This window comes from Hippopotamus amphibius, chromosome 16 (genome assembly GCF_030028045.1).
Source record: "Hippopotamus amphibius kiboko isolate mHipAmp2 chromosome 16, mHipAmp2.hap2, whole genome shotgun sequence".
NCBI lineage: Eukaryota > Metazoa > Chordata > Mammalia > Artiodactyla > Hippopotamidae > Hippopotamus > Hippopotamus amphibius.
The window spans coordinates 130,935-158,061 of record NC_080201.1 but is presented as its reverse complement, the minus strand read 5'-3'; the positions used below and the strand labels follow the sequence as shown (position 1 = coordinate 158,061).

At 57.1% G+C, this 27,127-nt stretch overlaps 2 protein-coding genes across 11 annotated transcripts; one reads left to right on the top strand and one right to left on the bottom strand.

Annotated features, from left to right (window-relative positions):
- The first annotated feature begins 6,861 nt into the window (after window positions 1-6,861).
- On the top strand, window positions 6,862-19,886 carry DEF8 (differentially expressed in FDCP 8 homolog). Of its 10 annotated transcripts, none has more exons than XM_057713634.1 (13): window positions 6,955-6,974; window positions 9,271-9,496; window positions 10,850-10,982; window positions 11,652-11,749; window positions 13,494-13,643; window positions 14,530-14,671; window positions 15,912-16,076; window positions 16,617-16,744; window positions 16,860-16,973; window positions 17,813-17,893; window positions 18,459-18,599; window positions 18,699-18,808; window positions 19,757-19,886. In XM_057713634.1, the coding sequence occupies exons 3-13, from the start codon at window positions 10,859-10,861 to the stop codon at window positions 19,857-19,859; spliced, it is 1,356 nt and encodes a 451-aa protein (XP_057569617.1). In that variant the 5' UTR covers window positions 6,955-6,974; window positions 9,271-9,496; window positions 10,850-10,858; the 3' UTR covers window positions 19,860-19,886. The 10 variants fall into 10 exon arrangements, with proteins under 10 accessions (XP_057569616.1, XP_057569625.1, XP_057569617.1 ...); XM_057713637.1 differs by lacking the exon at window positions 6,955-6,974 and adding an exon at window positions 7,545-9,218 and having other exon boundaries at window positions 9,308-9,496; window positions 13,524-13,643; XM_057713636.1 differs by lacking the exon at window positions 6,955-6,974 and adding an exon at window positions 7,545-9,218 and having other exon boundaries at window positions 9,308-9,496; window positions 13,521-13,643.
- A 5,100-nt stretch (window positions 19,887-24,986) lies between these two features.
- Window positions 24,987-26,995, bottom strand: LOC130839382 (tigger transposable element-derived protein 1-like). Its single transcript, XM_057713631.1, has one exon. The coding sequence runs from the start codon at window positions 26,622-26,624 to the stop codon at window positions 24,987-24,989; it is 1,638 nt and encodes a 545-aa protein (XP_057569614.1). The 5' UTR covers window positions 26,625-26,995.
- Between the last annotated feature and the right edge of the window lie 132 nt (window positions 26,996-27,127).

Below are 27,127 nucleotides of genomic sequence, written 5' to 3'. Positions count from 1 at the left end.
TCTGGTGCTGGAGATTTCTTCTCATTTTGGAAAGTTGGGGCCAGAGGGGTGAGGGGGGCAGACAGGGAGACCCGGTGGGGCCACTGTCTCCCAAGTGGGGGCTGAGACAACCTGCGTTTGGAACCTGCAGGTGTCTCAAGGCACAGCCGCTGCGGGGGAGCTCCTGGCAGGAGTGTTGGAGAAGGTGGCCGTGCCTGGAGGAAGCCTGGAGGTCCTCTCAGGTGACTCGGGATGGGCCCCATCCCACCCAAGGTGACTCACGCCGCAGAGCTTTCCTCTGGCTTTTCTGTGTGCTGGACACTAGAGGCAGGCAGCCAAGACCCAAACCAGAGTGAGGATAGGGGACCTTGAGGACACCCCCGGAAAGTGTGCTGTGTTGCAGGTTTGGGGTTTGGGCCCTGGGGAAGGGCTGGTCAGCTCAAGGAGTTGTGGCCCCAGCACCTGGGCGGGGTTGGGCGGCTGGGAGCGAAGTTCTGGCCCTGCGCGCCCCCGGCGGTCATTCCTCATGGCTGCAGGGCACTGGGGATCCTGCTGGAAGGGGAAGCCTGGCCGCCCCTCCCCGCACAGGGACAGAAGGGGAACCCCAGAGGTGCTGCCTGCCTGGGGCCCGGGCGCGTCTGAGGAGAGCTGGACGGGCCCCCCCCACACCCCAGCCCTCGAAGCCCAGGGTCTCATCGAGCTCCGCTGCCCCAGGACAATGCTGTGCCGACCTTCTGTGTGGATACCTGTGCAGAGAGAGGCTGAAGGGGCTGATCTGGACCAGGGAACAGAGGCCTGGGCTCTGGCGGGAGCGGATGCTTCCCGGCGCCGGCTCCGTGCTGGGCCCGCTGTAGCCCCTCCCACCGCTGACCCTGAAGAGCTGTGCCCACCCACCTCACACGAGGCGGCCGGCTCACAGCACGCGTGACTGTCCTTTGGGGTTCCAGCCCTGCGCTGGGCCTTCCGCACGGGGTGGTGAGGGCCCCGGCCCCACATGCACGTGGCTTCACAAGGCTGCAGCCTCCACGCAGCTGGGGGGGAGGGGCGGCCACAGCTCAGGTTCTCAAGGGGCTCGGTGGCCCCCAGAGCGTTGAGCCTCCTGCCGCGTGTGGACAGATGTGCTCCTGATAGGCCGGGGCTCGTGCCGGGCCCTGGGCGCAGGTCTTCCCGGGCTCTCTCCTGGTGGATGCAGACCTGCGCCTCGTTACCTGTACAGGGACGCCACCAGGTTCCCAGGCAAGAAACGAGCTCAGAAAAGTGAGGGTCTGCCAGTTGGCAGATGGCACAGCTGCGGGTCTGGCCCAGGCTGTGTAGCTCTCCACTTTGTTTAAAATGCCACAAATCCACTTGCCTCCTGAGCGCCTGCACGCGTGAGGACGTTGTTCTGGCCCGGGTTACGTAAATGAAGCTGGCCTCCTCGGGCCACCCTGCCTTCCCGCGTGGCCCTTCTGTAGACCACGGGAGCCTGGGACGCCCCTGCCGCTCCCCCGGTTCCTCTCCTGCGGGAGGGGCCTGGCGCCTCCTTCCTTCAGCCCTTGCTCCTCTCCTGATGCTGCATCCTTCACCCCCGCCCCGCGAGCCTCCAGCTCCCTTTCTTACGAGGGGCCGGGACGTTTAGTTCTTCCCTGTCTTCCTCACTTGCAGCCTCGCTCCTACCCTACGTCGCAGACACTGTGGAGCAGAGACAAGCCAGCCCTGGCTCTGCGTGAATCCCTGACCCGCAGAATCCTTGAGTGAGGTGAATGGCTGTGCTTTATTTATGTCACTCCTTTTCCGAGGGGTTCACTGTGCACCTGAAAACAGGGACACACGTGGACGGTGGCTGGAACTGCACGTGGCCCATAACAAAAGCCCTCACTGTGAGCTCCTGTATGCCTGTTATTATTGGTGAGGGGAATTTGTTTGCAGGGCTGTCTGGGCACCAGGCGGCAGGAGAAGCCCACTCGGGAGCTACTGAGCCTCACCTGCACCTCCCAGGAGGGCTCTGACCGGCCCAGCACCATCTATTATTGACTGCATTATGGGATGGCCTTTGGGGCCACCCACCTCACTGGCTGTTTACCTCAGGTCCGTCTGTCCCTTTCAGCCTGGGTGATGGGCCAGGGACATCCAGACCTGGGCACACCTCCGGCCCCGGCCCTGGCCCTGTGCTCTCAGCCTGGCACGCGGGGCTGCTCAGGGGCCAGGAGATGGCCTCACACCCGGGGCCAGGGCAGCCAAAGCAAATACTGGATGCCCAGTTTCACGGGAATTTCCGATGAAGAATAAGTAACATTCCACTTGGGAACATGTTTACACTAAGCAATTTTTCCTCAGTTACAAACCTGGGAATCCGAGACTGGGGTCCCTGGCAGCCCTGCCGCGGGGCCTGTTGTGGGAGCCAGGCAGCCTTGAACGCTTTGTCCACCAGGTCACACGTTCTGGCAAACGTGTGAGGCAGGTGCTTCAGAGGAAGAGCCTGAGGTCAAGATAGGGAAAGCTGCCCACGGCCCCCAGGGGCAGGGCCGCCGTTTGAAGCGAGGGTGCTGGAGCCCGGTCCTCACGGGTCCCCCCCGCCCCGGGGACAGCTGCAGCCTGGGAGCGGCACAGTGAGCGTGGGACGGACGTGACCCTTAACTCTGCCCGCCTCCACGTGGCAGGGCACGTCCCCTCGCTAGGGCACCTTCCCCAGCTGCAAAGAACACATCCTGCTCGTATTTCAGGAGTTGGAATTCCAAATAGCTTCACATGAGAGAAAAGACTTTGGCTCTTAAAATTCTTTGAAAACGACTTGCTTAGATAATAAAAAAATGAGCGGGTGCACACACAAGTACGATAAAGCGCAGCATGTGGAGGCCACCAGGTGCAGGGGTTGCTGCCAGCACGAGTGTGTTGGGGGGTCCTCCCCAACAGAGGCTGGGCCAGGGCTACAGGGGCTTTGGAGGAAGCCTGGTGTCAGGCAACACTGAAGCGAGTCTTCACCACGGGCTGCCTGTGAGAAGACATCCGCCTCAGACCAGGACTTTGAAGCTGACTAGGGGGAACGCAAAAGACCCCGAATAGCCAAAGCAATCTTGAGAAGGAAAGATGGAGTTGGTGGAATCAGGCTTCCTGACTTCAAACTATACTACAAGGCCATAGTGATCAAGACAGTATGGTACTGGCACAAAAATAGAAAGGAAGACCAATGGAATAGAATAGAGAACTCAGAGGTAAGCACAAACACATACGGGCAGCTTATCTTTGACAAAGGAGGCACGAACATACAATGGAAAAAAGACAGCCTCTGCAATAAGTGGTGCTGGGAACATTGGACAGCAACATGTAAAAGAATGAGATTAGAACACTTCCTAACACCATACACAAAAATAAACTCCAAATGGATTAAAGACCTACATTTAAGGCCAGACACTATAAAACTCCTAGAGGAAAACATAGGCAGAACGCTCTATGACATACATTAAACCAAGATCCTTTTTGACCCACCTCCTAGAATCATGGAAATAAAATCAAGAATAAACAAACAGGACCTCATGAGACTTAAAAGCTTTTGCACAGCGAAAGAAACCATAAACAAGACAAGAAGGCAACCCTCAGAATGGGAAAAAACAATTGCCAACAAAACAACGGACAAAGGATTAACCTCCAAAATATACAAGCAGCTCCTGCAGCTTAATACCAAAAAAGCAAATAAGCCAATCCACAAATGGGCGGAAGCCCTAAATAGACATTTCTCCAAAGAAGACATACAGATGGCCAACAGACACATGAAAAGATGCTCCACATCACTCATCATCAGAGAAATGCAAGTCAAAGCCACAATGAGGTATCATCATCTCACACCGGTCAGAATGGCCATCATCACAAAATCTGGAAACAACAAATGTTGGAGAGGGTGTGGAGAAAAGGGAACTCTCCTGCACTGTTGGTGGGAATGTAAGTTGGTACAGCCACTATAGAAAACAGTTTGGAGGTTCCTTCAAAAACTACAAATAGAACTACCATATGATCCAGTAATCCCACTACTGGGCCTATACCCAGAGAAAACCATAATCCCAAAAGAAGCATGTACCATAATGTTTATTGCAGCACTATTTACAATAGCCAGGACATGGAAGCAACCTAAATGCTCATCAGCAAATGAATGGATAAAGAAGATGTGGCACATATACACAATGGAATATTACTCAGCCATAAAAAGGAATGAGATGGAGCTATATGTCATGAGGTGGATAGACCTAGAGTCTGTCATACAGAGTGAAGTAAGTCAGAAAGACAAATATTGTATGCTAACTCACATATACAGAATCTAAAAATGGTACTGATGAACTCAGTGACAAGACAAGAACAAGGACGCAGATGCAGAGAATGGACTGGAGAACTCAAGGTTTGGGGGGTCGGGGGGTGAAGGGGAAGCTGAGATGAAGTGAGAGAGCAGCATAGACATATATATACTACCAACTGTAAAATAGATAGCCAGTGGGAAGTTGCTGTGTAGCAAAGGGAGTTCAACTCGAGGATGGATGATGCCTTAGAGGACTGGGACTGGGAGGGTGAGGGGAGTCGAGGGAGGGAGGGAATGTGGGGATATGTGTATAAATACAGATGATTGACCTTGGTGTACCTCAAAAACTGGTACAAGAGTGTAATGCAATCATATTCCAATTTAAAAAAAATGCTACCCGAAGACAAAAGTGAACACCTTTTATTAGAAAATAAAATATAATGATCCAAAAAAAAAAGTGTCTAAAAAAAAAAATAAAGTGTCTAAAACAAAGAAGCTGACTAGGACCCCGTTTCCTGGGGAACTGCAGAGTTCAAGTCGGTGTAGGACATTGAGGCGGACACTCTCGTGTGGTTTTCTGTCTTCTTCTCTGGGGGTCTTTGGGGGCAGACTGTCTTCTTTTCCAGCAGGAGCTGTTTGTAAGGTCAGCTCAGAGTCTCCCCAGGATTCCTCCACTTTCCAGCATCTGTCACACATCTAACATCCTCCCAGCAGCCCTGGGACAGCATGGCTGTCCGAGGAAAATTAGAGAACAAAGATGCACATGGTTGTGTTAACACTGGAATCTAGTCAGCCTGCCTAGGAGAGCGAGCAGATCAGTGGCTGCCTGGGGATAGAGGTGGGGGCGGGGGGGGGTACAGATTGCAACGGGGCAGGAGGAAGCCTTGAGGATGACACCTAGGGTTACCATCTTAACGATCGTCACAGGTGGATAGGTCAGGTGTATGCAGTTGTCCAAACCGATCGGATTGTGCACTTAAACATGCAGTTTGTTGTTTGTCAATCACACCTCAATAAAGCTGTTAAGAAAAAAGAAACTTCCAGCAGTTGTTATCTCACCACAAATGAAAGCCACTGTGTTTACAAGGCCCTGCAGCCCCTCCCATCTCCTGTTCCCCTCTCACGTCCCCTTTCACCACCCTCTGGCCACAGGCACCTGCTCCGTGTTCCCCGCAGGCACCCAGCCTCTTCTGACTGCGGGCCTTTCAGGTGCAGCTCCCAAGCCCTCTTTCCCAGCTGTCCTGTGCTTCTCTCCTTCTTACCCTTTGGGTCCTCCTCCCAGATCTTGTTTGCCACCTTCTCATCCAGTCTCTTTTCTTATTGTGCTTCACATCTCTTACTGATGTGCATCTTTGCTTACTGTCTGTCTGGCTCCTTGAGTCCTGGGGCCGTGTCTGTCTTCTCCCGGCTAACAGCACTGCGGGGTGGAACATTCTTCCTCTTGGGGCTGGTCTCACTCGGGACTGGCCCTTCCTCAGTCCCTGTAACTAAGCACCTACGTGTCTAGGTACTGTTCTAGGCCGCAAAGAGTGAAGAAAGCAAACAAAACCCTTGCCTGCAGCCTTCATTTAGTGCCTGGTGTGGGGCAGGCGGTGGGGGCTGATGTGGAGACAGAAAAAAGTCAAGTGTAGATGTACAAGAAGACATCAGACAATGACACAAGTTATGGGGAGAAACACAGCAGGGGCCCCTGGAGAGCAGTAATTACACCAGTTCCCACAGACACAGGCTTCTCCATCGCCCCTGCTACCCCATCTCCACTGAGCAGCCCCTGGTTTCACTGTACCTCAGTTTCCTCCTCTGTGAAATGGGGTAGAATTGCAATGCTTCTCTCCCTCACCAGCTGTGAACTCGGGCAGAAGCAAGCACCACAAGATGCTGTGTGCAGAGCGATTCCCTCTTCCTTTTTCTCCCCTCAACCACTGGGGTTTAAACGAAAATTAAATACCAACTTTCAAAAGAGTGTTTGGTTTTGATTTAAGCCAGGACTTTTGTGATGACGGAAAATCTAGGCAATGTTGTCCCGCAGGCCCCCTCCCCCCCATAGCACTGTCGACGAAAAATCAATCAGTTGATCCAAGGAATAAATGGAAAATGTTATTCGAGCCAAATTTGAGGATTATAATCCAGGAACAGCATCTCAGAAACCTCCACGGAGTGTTCTGCCATTAGAAGTTAAGTCATAGTTATACAGGTTTTTTGAGACAGAGGGCTGGACATCAAATGACGTATTATTGACAGTTTACATGATCCAGATCTAAGCTCATCCTGGCCCCTTGCAAGATCACGCAGGAACCTTATCTTTCAAGCAGCTGGCGTGGATGCCAGGAGAAGGTCGCTCTTTGCGGTCGAGCAGGTGTTTCTGCCGATGGGGCGGCGGGTTTAATCGATGCATAAACGCAGACAGAAACACAGTGGGGAGAGAGGAGGCCAAAGGGCAGAGGACATTTTTATGTTTACAATTTTCTTGTCTTGCCATAAAACATGAATTTCATTTCACAGCATCTTGAACAGCTGGAATGCCGCGTCACCCGCTTCCCGGAGCGGGAGGCGGAGGCCGCGCTGGGGCGGGGCGAGCGGGGCGGGGCGAGCGGGGCGGGGCGGGGCGAGCGGGGCAGGCTGCGCGGGGCGCCGTGGGCCTCCCGGCCGCAGGCGGCAGCAGCGCGCGGGGCGGGCGCGGAGCCACCGGGCCGGCGGGCAGACGCGATGCAGCGGGGGCGGCGGCGGGCCGGTGAGCGGCGGGCGCGGGCGCCGGCGGGGTCTGCGTGGGGGGGCGTGGGCGCTCGGGGGGCCCCTCCCGGCGCGGACCCCGGGGCGCGGGGGCCGAGGGAGCGGCCCGAGACCCCGACCCCGGCGCCAAGCAGGGTTCCGGCCCGCGGCGCCTCGCCCGGGGCCGGGGGCTCGGGGACCCGGGCGGCCCTCGCCCGGCTGGAGCGGGGTGTAGCCGGGAGGGGCCCGGGCGACCCAGGCAGCGCCGCCGCTGCCAGCGCGCGCCGTCCGTGGGGCCCGTGAGGCCCGCGGGGCCCCGTGGCTGTGCCGCCCTGCGCGCGGCGCGCCCCTGCTCCGTGGAAGCGGCGGGCGCGGTGGAGCGCCGGCCCTGCGCACAGCCGGCCAGGGCGGGCCCCGGGGCGGCTGCCGCTGCGGGCCTCGCGGGCGGGCGCGGCGTGAGGGGCTGGGGGTGGCTGCTGCCCAGCGTCAGCGGCGCCCGGTGGCCCTGCCCCTGCGCCCCGCGGGGCCAGGCCGGCCTCCTTGCAGGTGTGACGGTGAGGCGGCATCTTCGCTGCTTCCCCTCCGAGGAGAGGTCGGGGGCCTCCGGTGGCAGCCAGGGTGATCACAGGGCCCCTTGGTGGCCGTGCCGCAGGCAGAACATGGGAGGCTGGTTCTGGCACCTCTGAGCTTCAGCCCCAGGTTCCTCAGGGCCGAGAGCTCCTGGGCTTTGCTCTGAGTTTCCTTTCCTTGCAGAGCGGTGGCGTCCACACCCTCCGTGAGGGGCGGTCTCTGGAGGAGGGGAGACCGTGCAGTAGGGGGCCTCCAGCATCCCTTTCAGTGTCTGCCTTCCTGCGTGCTCCTCGCTGAGACCAAGCCTGAATTTCAGGGGCAGGGGTGAACCTGGCCGGTTGCTGAGGCTTGCTGTTGGTCTCCTCAAAGCTTGCTGCCGCGCCCTGCACCTGCCGGGCCCCTGTGCTAGGATGTCCTCCGTCTGCCCTTGGCAGCCTTGCCCCCCCACCCTGGGGAAATGCGATCCTCCAACTTGGCAGGAGAGAAACTGAGGCTGAGAGAGGTCAGGTGACCCCACTCGTTCACGCATCCGAGGCCTCTGCCAGGCCTGGGGCTGGCACTGCCCATGAGGAGGTTAATGAGAGAAGCTTCTTACAAGAGAGCTTGTGGCCCAAGGAGGGCTGCTGGGAAGAGCAGAGGTGTTCCTGCCTTTGAGCTCCTCTGGCCATATTTTATTTTATTTTCTGAGTAGGGCCTGAGGACCTGTGCATTTTTAATTTTTATTTATTGAAGGACAGTTGATTTACAATGCTGTGTTAGTTTCTGGTGTACAGCAAAGTGATTCAGTTATAGATACGGATGATTCTTTTTTTTAGTATAAACTTTATTGTCTGTGTGGGGTCTTTGTTGCTGCGTGCAGGCTTTCTCTAGTTGCAGAGAGCGGGGGCTGCTCCTCGTTGCGGTGTGCAGGCTTCTCATTGTGGCGGCTTCTCGTTGCAGAGCACAGGCTCTAGGTGTGTGGGCTTCAGTAGTTGCAGCACGCGGGCTCAGTAGTTGTGGCTCGCGGGCTCTGGAGTGCAGTTTCAGTAGTTGTGGTGCACTGGCTTAGTTGCTCTGCAGCATGCGGGATCTTCCTGGACCAGGGATTGAACCCTTGCCCCCTGCATTGGCAGGCGGATTCTTAACCGCTGCGCCACCAGGGAAGCGCCACGTCTTCTTTATCTATTCATGTGTTGATAGGCATTTAGGTTTTTCCATGTGTTGGCTATTGTGAATAGTGCTGCTGTGAACATAGGGGTGCAGATATCTTTTTGAATGATGGTTTTCTCCAGATATATGCCCAGGAGTGGGACTGCAGGATCACATGGCACCTCTATTTCTAGTTTTTTGAGGAACCTCCATGCTGTTCTCCATAGTGCCTCTGGCCATATTTTAAAACGCTGGGAGGTTTCTGGGAGAGACCCCTTGGGGTGGCTCCTGGCCGTCCAGTCTCTTGGGGTGGGGCTGGTGATCATGTGACATCAGAGGCAGTTTGCTCTGCAGCAACTGTGGGCTGCAGGCTGCACTGCCGCGCGCGCAGTGCTCCGCCCCCCCCGCAGGAGGCAGGCATTCTCTCGTGTTTATGGGCAGGAAAATGCTCTTCACTGGGAAAGGCAGCATGAAATCAGGCCCGATTCTTAATCGTCACAATGATAACAATAAGTTGCAGCTGATATGTATTTCTGGCCAAGACACTCAGCACTTTGTATAGACTAAGGTAATCTTTAACTGTACACAGTGGATACTATTATTATGCCCACTTGAAACAGAACTCAAAAGCACAGAGAGGTTTCGGCTTTGCCCAAGGTCACACAGCTGGAGCTGACAGAGCTGGGATTTGAAGAGCGCCAATTTGCTGACCACAAGGCTGTTGGGGTGATCAGTCAGGATTTGTTTTGGCTGCAAGAGACAGAAATCCTCCTCCCAATAACAGTTTAAACGGAAGGAAGCCTGGGGGTGAGCAGCTCAGGGCTTCCTCAGCACTCGGGAAGAAAGGTTAGTGAACGTGGGGGCAGCTGGCTCTCCCCTGCACTCTGGCGGCTTCCTAGGGCACTGTGGCCCCTGCCATCTGTGGAGGTGCTGGCATCCGTGCCGGACCACCCTGTGTGAGCTGCCCAGAGACATCAGGTCATAAGGGAGATGGGGACTTGGGCGCATGCTACCTCTGTCCCGCCCGGTTTTGACCGAGGGGCCGTTAGTTGATGGGTGCCAGGTTCTACCGGCCCGGAACTTCCAACCCACATCCCACCACAGAGGCCAGAGAGGCAGGCCAGGTCCCATGGTGGTGGGGGATGTGGAAGTCCCTGCCCAGGCGCAGGTCAGCACTGGGTGGGTGAGGTGGCCCGGGGCCATCCCCTCTGGCTCAGTCCTCCTTTCATTGCAGGGGGGGCAGGGGTGCAGATAGGAGCCATAGGATTGCCTTTTATGAAAAGTTGTTTCAGACTGTAACCAGGTATAAGGAAAATATAACCAACATCTGTGCCCTTACTACAAAGCTTTAAAAAAACATTTGTCCAACCTCCTATGAACTTGTTTTGCCCTTGAAGCAGAGAGAGGCTAAGGAACGTGGACCAGCTAGTTAAGTGGGGGGACCTCGGGGGCAAACCCCAGCCAGAGTCCCTTCCTCCATCTCTGGAGCCATCAGCCCTGTTTGTCAGCAGTTTGCCAAGCTCTGGGCAGGGCAAAGCAGCACCAGGCAATGAACGAGGCACTTCCTGCCTGTTTCCTGGGGTCCCGAGGTGTGGGGCTGGGCATGGGCTCTGGCCACACGGGGTGTCAGTGCCGTGCAGCCCTGGCCCACGTGCTGATTACACAGCATTCGTGGGGCTTCTCCGCGGGACAGCGGGGTGTGGGCCCTGACCAAGGCCACACTGCAGGTGGCAGAACGGCCTGAGCCCTGGCATCATCTACACTGACCCTTCTGTTGGGGCGGGCGGTGTTTTCTGAATGCTCTGACAGGAAAGGAGCACCTTGGGTCCCGGGCCAGAGGGAGGGGCTGAGTCCTGGCAGGCGTGCCTCGGTGGACAGTGGACACGGGGAGGGCCCGGCTGGACCAGGCTGGAGGTCTGGCTGGGCACCCCTCCAAGCCCCGCCTGCCCCCACAGAGGCTCGGATGTCACTGCTCTTACTGAGGGGACGCCACCCGTGGGGGCCGGGGTGAGGGGGCTGAGCTGGTTTGGGGAGAGGCTGAGGGGGGAGGCTGTGGTGTGGGGCTATTCCGCGCGGACCCTCCTGGGGAACTGAGAGGGGCCGGGCCTCCCCCTGAAGCCTCGGGCGCTGGGAAGGGGGAGGGGCCCGCGGTGAGCCCGGAGCTGGACGCCCAGCTCCGCCCCTCCGGCCTGCCCGCAGGTGGGTGCTATGGAACAGGATGAGAGGCTCGCCCGGTTCCGGCAGGCCCACCTCAACCCCTTCAACAAGCAGCTCGGGCCCAGGCAGCATGAGCGGAGGGCAGGCGAGGAGGCCCCGGACATCGCTTCTGAAGGTGGGTGCCGGCAGGGCGCAGGGTGCTGTGTGGGTGGTCTGACCCCTCTCATCGGACCTCCATCCTCTCTCAGTGTTTCCTCCTGTGGAGCACGCAGGCGCTCCCCTCGTCTCTGCAGCACAAACTGCTGTCCCCGTTCTGTCCCTGCGGGAGCGAACGCTCCCCCGGGCAGGGGTGTGTGTCCCGGGGCCCAGCACCCAGCAGGTGCTCACTTGGAGGACACTTGGGGCGTGAGCTCAGCGCCGAGATCTGCAGGGTGAGAGGTCAGCGGAGGCAGGGCCCAGGTCGGTCAGCAGGGCTTGAGCCGCGAGACTGCCGATGGAGCCAGCAGGGTGTTGGAGGCCCCGGGGCGTGTGCGAGGAGGCTAGAGTCCACGTGGGGCTTCGCGTGTTCTGGTGTGCAGCCCTCCAGCGGCCTTTCTCGAGTCCAGAGACGCACACGTGAGGCGTGGACCTCAGACAGCAGCGTGTTTCTGTAACACTGTTTTTTGTATGGTTCTCTCCTGTCTGCACGAAGATACGGGTTCCTTTGCAAATGCAAACAGGGCTGATGCCAGGGCAGGCCCTGCTTCCCTCTCCCCTCCCGTGGGCTCCCTCCCTCCCCGAGGGCCCCCTGCAGCCTCATCCTAGGGGCGGCAGGCTGACTCTCTCTCACCTGGCCCTGCTCCAGAGGCCCTGCCCGAGCTGCCCCCTGGGGAGCCGGAGTTCCGCTGCCCGGAGCGCGTGATGGATCTTGGCCTGTCTGAGGACCACTTTGCCCGACCCGTGGTAAGGTTCAGGGTCTGCGGGTGGGGAGAGGACAAGGTGAGCCCCCAGAGCGAGAGGAACCTGCCGTGTCCACCTCAGCTGGGGCTCCCGGGCCTGGAATCTGAGGCCCAGGTGACACCTGGCTCCCACCCCCAGAACCCGTTTGCGGGCCTGTGGGGACGGGCTGGACCTGGCTTTGGGAGCCTGGGCTGCTATTCTCCTGGAGGGCCGTTCTGTCCCCTCCATACCCGGATCCGCTGAAGCAAATGTGAGGGTTGGTTCTATCTGGGGTCCTAGGGAATCCTGTAGTCCTGCTGCAGGGTGCGGGTGGGGGTGGGAGAGGGCCGTGCCACTAGGCAGGGTCACCCTTGTCTGTGCTGTATTTTGTTCCATGGAAACCTCGCTTTTTTTTTGTTTTTGTTTTTAATAAAAGGGCCCTAATGATTTTTTTTTTTTAAGTTTGAAAAGCTTTCCATTTTACGCGAACTATCTCCAGCTTTTGAGAGAAACGTTATAGTAGCATTCAGATATGACTTTTTAAACATTCTCCTGGAGCTCCCAGTTGTCTTCTGCTGTTCGTTTTTGTTGTTCTTGTGGCCTTTAAGCTTTACGCTTTGCTGGTACAGATACCTATTTCATTCATTCATTGATTGATTTATTTATTTTAATTTTTTTGTAGCGTTTGTTTTTTGTTTGTTTGTTTATTTGTTTGTTTTTATGTATTGGCTGCGTTGGGTCTTCGTTGCTGCACGCCGGCTTTCTCTCGTTGTGGAGAGCCGTAGTTACTCTTCATTGCGGTGTGCAGACTTCTCACTGCAGTGGCTTCTCTTGTTGCAGAGCACAGGCTCTAGGCGGGCGGGCTTCAGTAGTTGTGGCATGTGGGTCCAATAGGTGTGGCTCGCGGGCTCTAGAGCACAGGCTCAGTCGTTGTGGCGCACGGGCTTCGTTGCTCCGTGGCATGTGGGATCTTCCTGAACCAGGGATCGAACCCGTGTCCCCTGCATTGGCAGGCAGATTCTTAACCCCTGCACCACCAGGGAAGCCCTCTATTTCATTTATTATGACATTTCTGAGCCCCTGCTATGGGCCACACGCTGGTTTCCAAGAGGGGCGTCACCTCCTCTTTGCCTGGAGGCTCCGTGTACCGGCGCGGAGGGGCGGAGAGCGTGGCTCCTGAGGCACTGATGCCGCTCTCCTGGGGCGAGATCGGCCCCAGCCCCCAGCTCGGAGCCTTGGCCTGTCTCCCTGCCCCTGAGTCTGGGGGCTTGGCAGGGCTGAACCCTGGGTCAGCCTGTGAGGGGCTGGGGCTGAGGTGGGGTGGGTGACCGGGGTGTTTCTGAGCTCGGTGATTGAACCAGTTGCCATTTCCTCTCCTTGACAGCACAGGTCATTTCCCCTCCTTTCATTCAAGAGGAAGTCCTGTAGAAGTAAGCGTAATAGCATATCCAGTAAAGCAATTGAATTTCTAAAAGAGGGAAGTTGTATTTTGAAACACATCCTGAATTAGGTCTCTGGAGGCCCATGGGCGGACAGGCCCAGAGAGGGGGCAGGTGGTGTGTGTGTGGGGGGAGGGGTCCCGCCTCTGCTGCTCATGTTCCCGGGCCTTGAGCAAGTCCTCGGGGCTCTCTGGGCTGTCTGGGCGAGCGAGGGACGGGGAGGTCTTCTCTGGGCCCCGCCATCTGCGAGGCTGAGCCTGGCCAATGAGGAGAGTGCGCGGGGGGGCATCTGACGGTCACCGCCCCCCCGGCCCCCTCCCCCCGAGCAGGGCCTGTTCCTGGCCTCTGACGTGCAGCAGCTGCGGCGGGCCATCCAGGAGTGCAAGCAGGTGATCCTGGAGCTGCCCGAGCACTCGGAGAAGCAGAAGGACGCCGTGGTGCGGCTCATCCACCTGCGGCTGAAGCTGCAGGAGCTGAAGGTGGGTGCTGCCCCCCCGGCGGGCGGCTGGAGCCGGGCTGGGGCTGCCTCCGGGGCCGAGGTCGCAGCTCCCCGGGCAGGCAGGGCGGGGGGCTCGCACCCCAGGTGCAGCCCGTGTCTTCCCTAGTGTGACGTGATCGCAGCCCTGGGTCGTGTGTCCACCCACTGGAGCAAGTGGGTGAGTTCGTCCCACCTTGAACCACACGACCCAGAATGGGGGTGGTTTCCTGAAGGTGCCAACCGAAGGGGCCGTGGGCCCTGAAGCCACACGCCGCAGGGGTCCAGCGTGTAGCCCCCCCGAGTCTGTGCCCTGTTTGTCTTGGGTGCCACTGCATCCCTGTACTGGTTCCTGAGTGCCTGGGGATTTAGGAAGTGGAGTGTGCATTAGACTGTAGGTTAGGCTATGGTGCAGGCTAAGACGCCCCAAAATGCAGTGGCTTACGGGAATTGGTGGTGTGGCTTTACTCATGTGGAAGTGTAGGTGGCCCAGGGCCCATCTGGCAGCTGTGGGTGTTGGAGACCCCAGGTCCTCCTTTCCTGTTGCTCTGCCGGTTCCTGGCACGTCCACGACGGCCCCCAGCGCATCTGGGTCTGCTCTCAGACAGCAAAAACAATGTGGGGAGGGCAGCGAAGGCCCTTTCCCTCCTGCTTCTGTACACTTGGCCCTAACGTGGCCCTGGGGCAGCACCTAGGTACAAAGGTGGTCTGTAATCCGGGTGGCCCAGGCCTGACCATCACCGCCTTCTGTCGTGAAGGGAAGAGCTGTCACCCTGGGGTAAATCACAGCCTCCGCTACACATGGTGCCTGGGAGACCTAGTCGAGGGGCTCACGTGATGGGAAGAGAGCTGCCCCCGGCTCACCTGTGACCCCTCCCTGGCCCCCCCAGGACCCCAGTGAGGATGAGCCCAACATCCGGGTGCTTCTCGAGCACCGCTTCTACAAGGAGAAGAGCAAGAGTGTGAAGCAAACCTGTGACAAGTGTAACACCGTCATCTGGGGTCTCATTCAGACCTGGTACACCTGCACAGGTGGGCTGAGACCAGACTGCTCCTTCTGGGCCGGCAGTCTAGCGGAGGGGGGTGCTCTACTGTGTCCTCAGTATTTCCTGAGCCCTCCGGCAGGCGGGCTTACAGCAAGGGCTGAAAGACCCAGATGCCTGCCTTCACCTGGCTCACACCCACTAGCCACGTGTGGCTACTCAAATTTAAGTTTACATTAATTACAATAAATAACTAGTTCCTCAGTTGCACCATGCACATTCCAAGTATGCAATAGCCACATGAGGCTGGTGGCCACCCTGCTGGACAGTGCAGACAGGACATTTCCATCATTGCAGAGAATTCCATTGGAGGTGATGTTCCGGATGAGAAATCGAATAAGGAAATGAAATGGTAGGTTAGCCATACAGTGAACAAAAAAAAGGAAAGGGACTAGCACGTGTCAACGAGGGAGATGGGCGCTGCTTTAGGGTGAAATGAAAGGCATCATGTGACATATAATAAAAAACTTGGAGGTTGGGGGCAAACCAGGAGTATATCTGGGAAGGAACGTCTCTGCAGGGGAGCTGTCTGTGCAAAGGCCCTGTGGTCCGTGCGTGTCCAGTGTCTTCGAGGAGGAGCAGAGAGCAGTGTGGCTGGAGCACTGTGTATGGGAGGGGGCATGGTAGAAGTGGGCTTGGAGGTGGTGGTGGGGGCTTTTCTGTAAGTACACTGGGACCATGGGTGGGTGCAGGACATACTTAGGTTTTAACTCCAGCTGCTGAGCTGAGCGTGGTCTGAAGGAGGGAAAATGATGGACTGTGACCAGGGTGGGGCGTCCAGATGAGAAGGGGCCAGGCGCAGCCGTAGCTGAAGCATGGGACACGAGTGCAAGAGAGGAGAGGAGATGACGTCTCAGCAGGTGCAAAGACGGAGGCAGTGAAGCCTGAGCTGGGAAGGCTGGGGCGAGGTTGCTGAGGAAGAGCCGGGTTGCACTTAGACAGCATGGGTTTGAGCCCTTTAGGCACCCAGGTGGGAATGGCAGGTAGGCCCCTGGACTTTTGAGTCTGGAGTTGGGGGGGAGGTCTGCACGTTCCTTCAGAGCAAGGCTTAGGTGGGGACTGAAGGGACTTTGACATCTGGGGACGTGCAGTAGTGCCTGGAGAGGCTCTTGGGTTGATCTGGGAATCGGAGTAGAGCCCACCCTGGGGGTCCCAGCAGCTGCAGGTCTGCCTGGGCTGCAAGGTGACCTCCCTTCTAAGAGGCACCTTGTCGCCCCGCCGCCCACCAGGGTGTTATTACCGCTGCCACAGCAAGTGTTTGAACCTCATCTCCAAGCCCTGCGTGCGGTCCAAAGTCAGCCACCAGGCCGAGTACGAGCTGAACATCTGCCCCGAGGCAGGGCTGGACAGCCAAGATTACCGCTGTGCCGAGTGCCGGGCGCCCATCTCTCTGCGTGAGTGCCCAGGAGAGCAGGGCGCAGGGGCGGGGGGAGCTGTCTGGGCCAGGAGCCCTTCCAGCAGCTGCATGAGAAACCCGGATGCGTGCGGTGGCTAAGGGCAGCCTGATTCCCTGGGTGAGTCCTGCTGCTCTTCCGGGGAAGCTGCAAAGGGCTGCTGTTGGTGCCTTTTCACTGCCCCTGACCCGCTACCCCCCCAGAGCGACGGTCCAGCGTGGGCCCCCTGGGAGTCCCTGCAGGGCTGGGCTGCACTCAGCCTCCCACGTGGGGCTCCGTTGTCACAGAAAACCCACCTCGATGGGAAAATCACACACGACTCACGCACACGCTGCGTGTCAGGCCTTCCTCCTAGAAGCATCCTGCCTCCGCAGTCCCCTGGCGGGGGTCCTGTGACTGTCCCAGTTTACGGGTGAGGAACAGGGAAGCAGGGTGGCCCGGAAGAGGATGAGTCAGCTGTGGAGGGTGGAACCCTTGGCCCTGCTGGGGGAGGGGACCTTGCAAGTCTCCTCGACTTTGTAACGCCCACCTCCTCCACAGGGGGCGTGCCCAGCGAGGCCCGGCAGTGCGACTACACCGGCCAGTACTACTGCAGCCACTGCCACTGGAACGACCTGGCCGTCATCCCAGCGCGTGTGGTGCACAACTGGGACTTTGAGCCGCGCAAGGTGGGGGGACGCGGCCCTGGGGTACAGCCCTCGCCGGCGGGGGAGTGGGCGGGGGAGGGGTGTGGCCGGGGGTGGGGGTGGGGCTGAGCACCCGAGACGCCCCCTCCCCCCCCAGGTGTCCCGCGGCAGCATGCGCTACCTGGCGCTGATGGTGTCGAGGCCGGTGCTCCGGCTCCGGGAGATCAACCCTCTTCTGTTCAACTTCGTGGAGGAGCTGGTGGAGATCCGGGTGAGGCTGCGCAGGGGGCGGGGGGGTGGCCCTGTTCCCCACAGGGTGTGCTGTGAGCCGGGCGGTGCCACCTGCTAAGCTGGGCCCCTGCCCTGTCCCCTAAATTCAAGTCGCTAAAGCAGCTGTCCAGTCACAATACGAAACACCACGCAAGGCTTAGAGGCAATTTGAAATTTTCTAGTAGCCACATTAGAAAAATGAGAAGCAGGTGAAATTTATTTCTATGATGTCTTTTATTTAACGCCGCCTGTCAGTGTACATTGTGGAGATACACTGCGCTGCTTTTCTTTCTGCACTCGTCTCTGCGTCCCCGTGTGTATTCTCCACTAAACCGCAGTCTCGCGTCAGCCCCGCCACGTCTGTGTGCTCAGGAGCTGTACGTGGCTGGGGGCCGCTCTCTGCCACGCAGCGGGAGGCTGGGGGGGGGGGGGTTGCCGCTGGCGAGGGACGGGGCTTGAGGGGGAGGGGCTGAGGCACAGCGGGCTGAGGAGAAGAGCCGGGTTCCACGGGGCAGTCTGGACGCGAGCTGAGACGCAGCCGAGGGGCGTGTGTGCGTGTGGAGCTGGGCTGGGGGAGTGACTGCAGAAGAAGGAACCCCAGGGTGCTGCCTGGCCGGGAAGCTGTGGCTTGAACTTGAGCTTGGCTGGAGCGCTCAGATCTGGAACTGTCCTGGGGGACGGGAAGGTACCTCCTGTTCCCTACTGACCCAGAGTGTGAGGTGATGCAACTTCCTACAAAGCCAGAGCAGGGCCAGTGTGGCGCCACTCCCACCGGCTACGCGGACGTGCCGGGCACAGCCCTGCCCCGGCGGCGACGCCCACTGCCCCTCTTGTCCACAGAAGCTGCGTCAGGACATATTGCTCATGAAGCCGTATTTCATCACCTGCAAGGAGGCCATGGCGGCCCGTCTGCTCCTGCAGGTCAGCCCGCCCCGGGGGGTGGGGGGTACAGAAGGGGACCTGTCGGGGAGGCAGGGCGGGTGGGAAACAGACCAGGGCTGTGAGGGGTGACTTGATAACTTGTGTGTTGTGTCATTAGCAGAGGGTCTCCACCCTGTCCCCAGGAACACTAGGTCTGCTGTAAGCAAACAGGCAGCGCACCCACAAAAGCGTTTTCTGATTCCGTCCGCGTGAGAAGCCCTGAGAGCTGCAGGTCTCACCCCGCAGCCTCCGTGGAGTGGACCAGGCGTGGGCCAGCCCAGGAAGGGTTGACCACAGAACACTTTTCAAGGCTCCCCTTTTTATTTGTTCCACAAATCCCTCCCGGGTGCCTGCTGCAGGCAGACAGTGTCGGGTCCTGGGGGGCAGGGAGAGGCGCAGTGCCCTCTGGGTCGGGCAGACGAGAAAAGCAGGAAGCAGCGAGTGGGGTGGTGAGGCCTGTGGATGAGACGGAGCGGGGAAGGGGGCCCGGCCGCTGGGCAAGGCGGGTGTAGGCAAGGCGCGCGCCCTGGCCTGGCAGCAGGGGTCACGGTGGCTGGGCCTGCAGCTCCAGGACCGGCAGCACTTTGTGGAGAACGACGAGATGTACTCCGTGCAGGACCTGCTGGACGCGCACACGGGCCGCCTGGGCTGCTCCCTGGCTGAGACCCACACGCTCTTTGCCAAGCACATCAAGCTGGACTGCGAGGTGGGCCCCCACGGGCCAGGTAGGGAGGGCGGGAGGGGGGCTCGGCGGTCGTGTCCCCCAGTCAGGGCGTGGGCACTGACCTCCCCGCCTCGCCCCCAGCGGTGCCAGGCCAAGGGCTTTGTGTGTGAGCTCTGCAGAGAGGGCGACGTGCTCTTCCCCTTCGACAGCCACACGTCGGTGTGTGCCGACTGCGCTGCCGTCTTCCACAGGTTGGTGCGCGGGACTCCCTGTGATAGACGCGGGGAGAGGCAGACAGACAACGGGCCTGGATCTCTGCCGCCCGGTTTCAGATCCCTTTACCTTGATTCTGAGATGTGGACCTAGACCCAGAGGTGTGAGCCTCAGCTGAAGAAGCCCCCGTGGGCTGGGGAACGGTGTGTGTATGCGTCCAGCTGGCTTCCCTGCCCGCCGGGACTGAGGTTCAGCTGAGGCCAGGGCTTCCTACACTTCCTAGTTCTTGTGATATTTTTTCAAACATCCCTAGGCCACAAGAAATACCTAACATGTTTCTTTATCAAGTACTTAGGTTCAAACTAAGCATTTATGTCCTGAAGACTCGTGGATGTTTGGGAGAATGACACACGTGAATCAAGAGAGAGGTTCGCATTCCTTTAGCACAGCTGCCCGTAGGTGCCCCGCACGGCTCCTCGCACTGGGCTCCAGTGGAACCTGCCACACAGTCTCTGCTCACGCTGGTCTTCCCTGGAACTCGGCGTTCCTCAGAGCGACCGCCGATCTCGTAGGTCTGCAGAGCCGGGACTGCCGTCTCAGTGACTGGCAGAAACGCACAACTGTGAGCTCCGCTGAGCTAGCGGTCTGTGTGGTGTCTGACTTGTCAAATACTGCCGTGCCCACGTCACACGTTTAAAGTGCCGTGGGGACCGTGTGCACCTCCACAGGGCCCTCTCCGTCAGTGTAACGGGCGATAGGTGTGGACCCCTTAGGAGGGGCCTGACAGAGGTCCCAGGTAGCAGGCCTGGCAGGCACGCCTAAGCGCAGCCCTCCGCTTTGACCCTTTGGGAGAAACGCTGCTTCAGTTTCCCTGTCTGTCTAGGGGGATATTGGGATCTGTCTTAAGAAGCTCGTGGAGACTCAGGGGTAGTTTTACATGCAGGAGCCCTGCCCCTTCCCGGGCTCACCCCGTCTCCCTGCCTCAGGGACTGCTACTACGACAACTCCACCACGTGCCCTCGGTGTGCCCGCCTCACCTTGCGGAAGCAGTCGCTCTTCCAGGAGCCTGGGCCAGATGTGGACGCCTAGAGCAGAAGAACCCCTCCTGGGCCTGCCTGAGGCCTACCCTGCTGGTCGTTGCCAAAGTCAGGGTGTTTCTTGTGCCCTGGAGACCCTAGGATACAGCCCCTGGACCTCTCCCCACTGCTGGGCCAGCACCACGAGGACCGTCAGCCCCTGGTGCTTGCTGGGACTCGGGCCGGGCTGCTTCCCGGGTGGAAATGCACCCCTCCCCCCACTGCAGAGCTTTAAGGGCAGGGAGTGGGAGAGGGATTCTTCTCATCTCCCCTTTGGCCGAGAGCCCCCCACACCCCTGGGACCAAGGCTGCTGGGCCTTGGCCACTCTGGAAGTCCTGGAGGGCTTCCGGCGGGTCGCCAAGCAGACTCAGGATGCCACCGCCCACACTCTGCCTTGGCGTGAGCTTCACCCGCGGTGGGCGGTTTGGGTTCTACTTGGAGGCTCCGTCCCCCAGCCCCTTGTCTCTTTGGGGACCGCGGGGTGTCCCTGGCTGGGGCAGTTCCTGACTCTCCCAAGGGCCCTGCCCCTGCCCCTGGCAGGGCCAGTCCAGGGGTTACCGGCTCTTTCTGTGCAACACGGAAGGAAGGAGACGTCGAGCTCTCAGCCCCGGGTGGACGGGCCACCGCTCCTGCCTTGGCCCAGCCCAGGTTACCCTGGTGCTCCAAGCTGGGTGGCTGGGGGTCCTGTCCGAAGAGGCTGCCCTGCTTCCAGGTGTGGAGCAGGGACTGTGCCCCCGGGGAGGTCAGGACACCAGGTGTGCCAAGGAGCTGCGTCCTGCCGCCACCATGCCTGTGGAGGGCTCGGATACCCCCCAACCAGGGGCCTTCTGTTTGGGGTCCTGAGATCAGGCGCTGGAGATATTTGCTCCAGGGAGCGCCAGGCAGGAAGCAGGGCGTGCGGGAGGTCCTGCCTCCTGCTGGCAGAGGGAGCCTTGGATGGAGGACGGACCCACAGCCATCCCGTGCACCTGTGTGGGGACACTCTGGAGACCCTGCTGTCCAGGGGAAGGCCCTCGGGAAAAGGACACCGCAGGATACGGCTGCTCAGTCCCTCCTGCCTTTCTCTTCGCCCTGGACTGTGCTGGGCTGTGCTGCGGGCTGACACACACAGGTTGGTGGGTGGTGGGCAGGGAACGCAGCCCTGGACGTCCATGACCCTTGACTGGGAAGTCTGAGGAGAGGCGCGGCCAGCAGCAAGGCCAGCTCAGCTCGCGGGCTGATGTGGGGGTGGGTAAAGACAGCGCCACCTCCTCCTCGCCCCTCGGCACCCCAGGAAGGCTGTGCCCAGTGACTTCAGATGGCCCCCTCTGTGCTGAGCTGCCTCGGCGTGTCAGAGTGGGAGGCTGGCCCACGTCGGGCCTGCCGCACTCCCCTTTCTTCTCAGGTTGAAAGGGGGTTAAAGCCTGAGCACCCTGTTCCTACACCCCAGACCCACACACGTCGCACTGTGGCATCGCATTTCTGTCACAGGAGTGTTGGCTGCTCCTGGTTTACTGTGTGGCCAACACCACGTTGTCCAGTTAGTCAGTGTCCATAAGAAACATGAGTAGACTGCCACTTGCTGGGCAAAGCTGGCTCCTTTTTTTTCTTAAAACTACCCCTCACATTACCTCTTCCCCACCTACCCCTTCTGGATGACAAATTCTTTAAACAGAATCGTGTGTGGGTCTTTCTGAGTCCACGTCATAGTAGCAAGAACCCAGCCCTCCCAGGAGAGCTGTGTAACAGGCTGCAGCCCCGTCTCACTAAATCTGTGTTCTCCAGACCGCGGTGTGTGTGATGAACTGAGGACAGGGCAGGGTTCACTGACATATGAACCAACTGCAGGTTTAGTCACAGCCCACAGCCCTCGCTCCAATGGGGTCAAACATGAGCTGAGCACCAGACCTCAGCCGCAGTGTGCGGACTCCTCTCCTGAAAGATGCGCTAGAACACGCCCCTTGTGGGGCCGTCTGGGCTCCAGGAAGCACTGGGCACAGCCTGGCACGCAGAATGCTCTGTAAACAGAAGCTATGTCTTGTCTCCAGAATCCTCCCAGTGGAAAGGCTGTCTCGTGAACTCGACGTAAGCAGTGCAGGTCCCGGGTCTAGCTCCTGGGAGCCTCTCTCGGCCTCACAAGCTGGACCCACTGAATGAGCCCTTGGACTTCAGAAGAACCCTACACCCCCTGCCAAATTTCATTCAAACCTCTGTGTATGTACATTTCTCTAGAGGTATGACCTCTGGTTTTGACCAGGATCTCAAAGAAAACACCAGGAATGTGCTCCGGAAGGTGCCTTTATTCAGCTGCATCCAGACAGGCTGACAGACAGCAGTCCTGGGGCCAAGGACAGCCGAGAGCTCGGCAGGGGCACTGGCGGAGGCGGGGGGAGAGGCGTGTGAGTGCTGTCTGTGGGCCTGGTGCTGGGCATCCAATCTCAAACAACTAAAGCCGCTCTCAGATAACAGATGGAGGACGCAGTCTCCACCCACCCCCTTCAGGTACGAGAGCGGTTTCCTTCAACCTTTCAATTCTGACAAATTTAGGGTTGCAGAAGTGCTGCAGAAACACTCCCAGGCACCCATCTCCTGGATCCCGTAAATGTTAACATTTTGCCCCGTTTGCTTTATTCTTTCTCCACACTTTTTTGAACCATCTGGCAGTACGTTGCAGAGATTACACACCTTCACCTCTAAGTACTTGTGTGTTACTCCCAAACAAGGACGCTGCCTTACACGGCCGCAGTGCAGTCATAACGGCCGCAGTGCAGTCATAACGTCAGGAAGGTGACACTGACTTGGGACCATGACACCTATAACCAACCGTGTTCAGATTTTGCCATTCAGTTGCCTTGTCATTTTAGCCTTTAATCTGGACGGGCTCATGACTGACACTGGAAAGTATAGGCTAATTATTCGGAAGTCTTTCCTTCAGTGTGGGTTTTCCTGCTGGGGTTTGGACCTCGCACATTTGGTGGGATTTTCACAGCAGCAACACTGTGTCTGCAGTGTGTCATCTGTCCTGCTCCTGCAGATGCTTTGCCCCACCTGTCTGCTGCATCCTTTCGATGTGTTCCTGGCATTCTTTAGGCCCTTGTTTACTTTCCAGCACAGAGAGGTATTTCAGGCTTACTTTGTAATTTTCCCAGTCCCAGCCCTGAAACTGATCATTTCTCTGAGGAGCCTCAGAACCTTCTGGTGGGTGGAGAATGGTACTCAGGAGACAAGATGTGATTGTCGGGCGTGCTCACTGCTCCTGGGCTGTCACTGCCTCCAGGTCCCTTCGGCAGAGTTAGGAAATGGTACCCCTGTGTCTATTTCTTCACTGGTCTATGAACATATGAAAAACCGTGAGTTGACACGGATACCTCCAATTTCAAAACAACACAAGAGTCATTCTTTCCCCTTTTCATATTTGTAACCCCCTGCTTGGCAGTGAGACACCTGGCTACATCACCCACAATGTGCTTGTCTGCTCAACCCTAGAGCACACAGAAAGCACCTCTGGCACTGCTCACCTATGCAGGTGAGAACAAGGCCACTAACAAGCGTCTAGTATTTGTTTATATTTCTTTCCTCTAGCCTGAGGACATAGTCAAAATACGTGTTCAAGACGTACTTGGGAGTTTCTCCAACTTCACTGTGGGTTTGTAATTCATGCAAAACACAGTTCTGTTCTTTCTCTATCCTTGGTTACTTTTGTTTGTACAATATATTAACATGGTTCCCAGTCACATCCCCCCACCCCATAACCAATCTCTTTAGTCTCTGATTTCTCCTTCCTGTGTTTTTTTGTACAAAAGAGTAAGATGCATGTGTATTTCCTTATTTCCCCTTCTTCCTTCCACAAAAGCTAGCATACTCCACTCTCACATGTTGCTCTTTTTCAATTAATAATATATCCTGGGACCCTCGCCACGTCAGTTGAGCTCTTCCTTATTCTATTGCTATCGTAGTTTCCATCGTTCGTATCTGTCTTACACTCCACAGTGTGGAAGTGCCGTTTCATATCTGACTGTTCTGAGACCCTTCAGGCTGTTCCCTAGCGTTCACAGTTACAAACAAGGCTGCAACACATGATCTGTGCGTATACATTTTCTTTTGTTGGAAGTGTATCTTCAGGGTATAATCCTAGAAGTAGGATTGCTAGGTCCAAAGAGATACTTTTATTAGTGTTCGATGTCCCTCCATAAGGGATGTACAAATCTGCGTTCCCACCAGCAATGAGTGAGGGTGCCTGTGACCCCACAGCCCCACCAACAGAACATGCAGCCATGCTTTCTGACTGTCGCCGATCTGAATGAGAAATGGTATCTGTGTAGTTTCCATCTGTACTTCTCTGAGTGAGGCCAAATTTATGTTTCAAGATCTAATTTACCTATTCATGAGTTACAGCTTTTATCCACTTCTCTATCTGATTTTTGGTATTTTCTTCTCAATCTCTGAGTTCTTCACACATCAGGGATATTAGCCCATTAACTGAGAAACTTTCTTCCAGTGTGTCATTTGCCGTTGATCTTGTTTGTAGTGTTTTATCCTCATAAGAAAGTTTTGTTTTGTTATATTTTTCATACGGTCAAGTTGATTAATCTTAAATTTCATCTGGATTTTGAATCCTAGAAAATCTTCTCCAACACCCACGTCACAGAGGCATTCATTCGTGTGTTCTGTGGTACTTGCGTGGTTTCGGTTTCTACGTTTAGAGCCCTCGTCTGTTTACTCTCGTGTGTGCTGTGAGGTATGAATTAACTACCTTTTGCCATATTTTAACCACCTGTCCTGCACTATTTAAAAAAAAAAAGCCTATCTGTATCTATTTTTGGACTTTCTATTGTATTTTATAGGTCTCAATACCTCCCTGATTTAATCACAGAGGTTTCATAGTGTTTTTTAACGTCTAGCAGGGCTAGTCTCCTTGTAGTTTGTTTTAAATAACTTATTCTGGAATTTCTTTCAGTTGATCTTCTTAAAGCACATATTTAAGTAAAGTTTGAACGACAAAATTTGATGCTCTTAAGTGTCAAAATGAAAATACCAGAAGCAGGGTCTGCAAGGGTGTTAGACATCTGGAAGCAGAAGCTTGGCTGGGCCCTGTCCAGGAGGTTGCCCTGCTGCGTCTGCCTCCCTCTCCTTAAGCTTGGTGGCGCCCCCTGAGGTCGCCTAGGAGAGCTGCTTGGAGCGCCGCTCCTTCTCACTGTACAGCTCCCGGTAGCAGCTTATTGCATCACTGATTGCCCTTGAAACTTTCAGGTTCCATGCGCCATCAGGGCTGTTGCTGGTAAGGACCTGCAAGCCAGCCTCAAAATGTGAGAAGGCTGCTGACAGCTCCCGTGTGGTGAGTTGCCGCAGGGCAGGTGCAGCCTCTTCACCCTCCTCCCCCTCCTCCTCTCCTGCCTGCTCCTGCTCCAGCTGCATCAGCTCCTCATTGGAGAGGCCCTCCTCGTGGGACTGCAGCAGCTGGTGCACATCAGCTTCTCCCACCTCTCCAAGAGCCATGCTGTTAGCAAGGGTCACAATATTTTGTTGAAGCTGTGCAACGTTGTCGGTTTGGGAAACACTCGGGAACTGAACACACTCGGGCCAAATCTTCTTCCACACACTGTTCATTGTTGCTGGTCTGAGCTCCTCCCAAGCCACTGCAATGTTGTCCACAGCATCCATGATGCTGTAGTTTCTCCAGAACTCCCTGATCTCAGCTGCATCCTCCCCATCTGTTGCTTCTAGGATGTGTTCAAAAGTCCTTCTCAGGTAATGAGCTTTGAAGGTAGAGGCCACACCTTGACAGATGGGCTGGATCGAGTCAGCTGTACTGTTGTGAAGATATACCACTCTTACATTGTCAGACAGATCGCTCAAATTTACTGGGTGGCATGGTGCATTGTCTAAGATGAGCAGTGCTTTGTTGGTGAGATTATTTTGGGCACAGTATTTTTCAACAGCAGGGCAAAAGAAGTATGTGAACCACTCATGAAAGATGCTCCTGGTTGCCCAAGCCTTTCTGTTTGAGCGCCAAATCACAGGCAGATTGGGCTTGGAGTACCCCTTCAGAGCCTTGGGGTTTTCTGAGTGGTACACCAATAAGGGCTTCAACTTAAAGTCTCCAGCTGCATTGCCACCAAGAAGCAGCATCAACCGATCTTCGGATGACTTAAACCCTGGCTCAGCTTTCTCTTCTACCGAAATAAACGTTCTTTCAGGCATTCTTTTCCAATAAAGCCCTGTCTCATCTACATTAAAAACTTGCTGGGGGGTGTACTCACCTTCTTGGATGATGCTTTTCAGTATCTCTGGATATACATCTTCCTTCCCAGGAGCCGTGCTGTTCATCTTGAAGTGGGGCAAACAGTGGCGTTCCTTGAATCTCACAAACCACCCTTTACTTGCACTAAACTTTTCTGTTTGAGAGCTTTCACCTCGTTCACGCTGCAGGTCATCAAACAAACTCTTGGCCTTCTCCTGTATAATGGTGACGCTCAGGGGCACGTTTCGCTGGCTCTGGTCTTCGAGCCACACACGCAACAACCGCTCCATGGTCTCCATGACTGCACTTCGGTGGCGGGTCAACCGGGAGGCTCTCAAAGGAGTAGCTATCTGTGAGCTCGCTGTGATTTTTTCTTTATTGTCCCGGATGGTCGCCACTGTAGAGACAGCAAGGCCTAAGGCCTTTGCTATCTGGCTGAGCTTTTCACCCACTTCAAAGCGTCTTAACACTTCCAATTTCACGTCGAGAGTAATTGCTTTCCGTTCCCTTTTGGCACTAGGGATGGCCGTTGCACGTAGGGGCCTTTTCCCAGGCATCTCTGCCTCCGGAATGTGCTAAAATAACAGCAGTCACAGGTGCGAGAAAGCCTCTGGTTACTCTATGCCCCCTTGCAGGACTTGGGGAAGAGAAAGTGGGGCTTCGAGGAGGCGCAGGCTGCCGTCCCTTGGGACGTGGAAGGGGCAGCACAGGCCGGCCCACGACACGGCCCAGGACCAGGCTGGTTCATTCTGGGCTCCAGGGGCGGCAGCGTGGGCCTCCGGCCTCGCTCAGAGCGTCCAAATCCCCGGACAGCAGGCGTGGGCTTCCGTGGTGCAGAAAAGAAAAGTCCGTGAGAGGCAGCAAGGCCGCCGGAACCCGGCCCCAGCGCAGCGCCGAGGAGCCCTTCCGCAAGGCGGGGCGGCGTTCGCGCCCGTGGGCCGCTTCCCATGGAGGACCCCGGAAGGACGTGTCCTTGGCGATGCCGGACTTAAAATAAGGCCAAAGGCGCAGGCTCTCCCCTCAGCGCCTCGCCCGCATCGGCCACCGTAGGGCAGGGCCG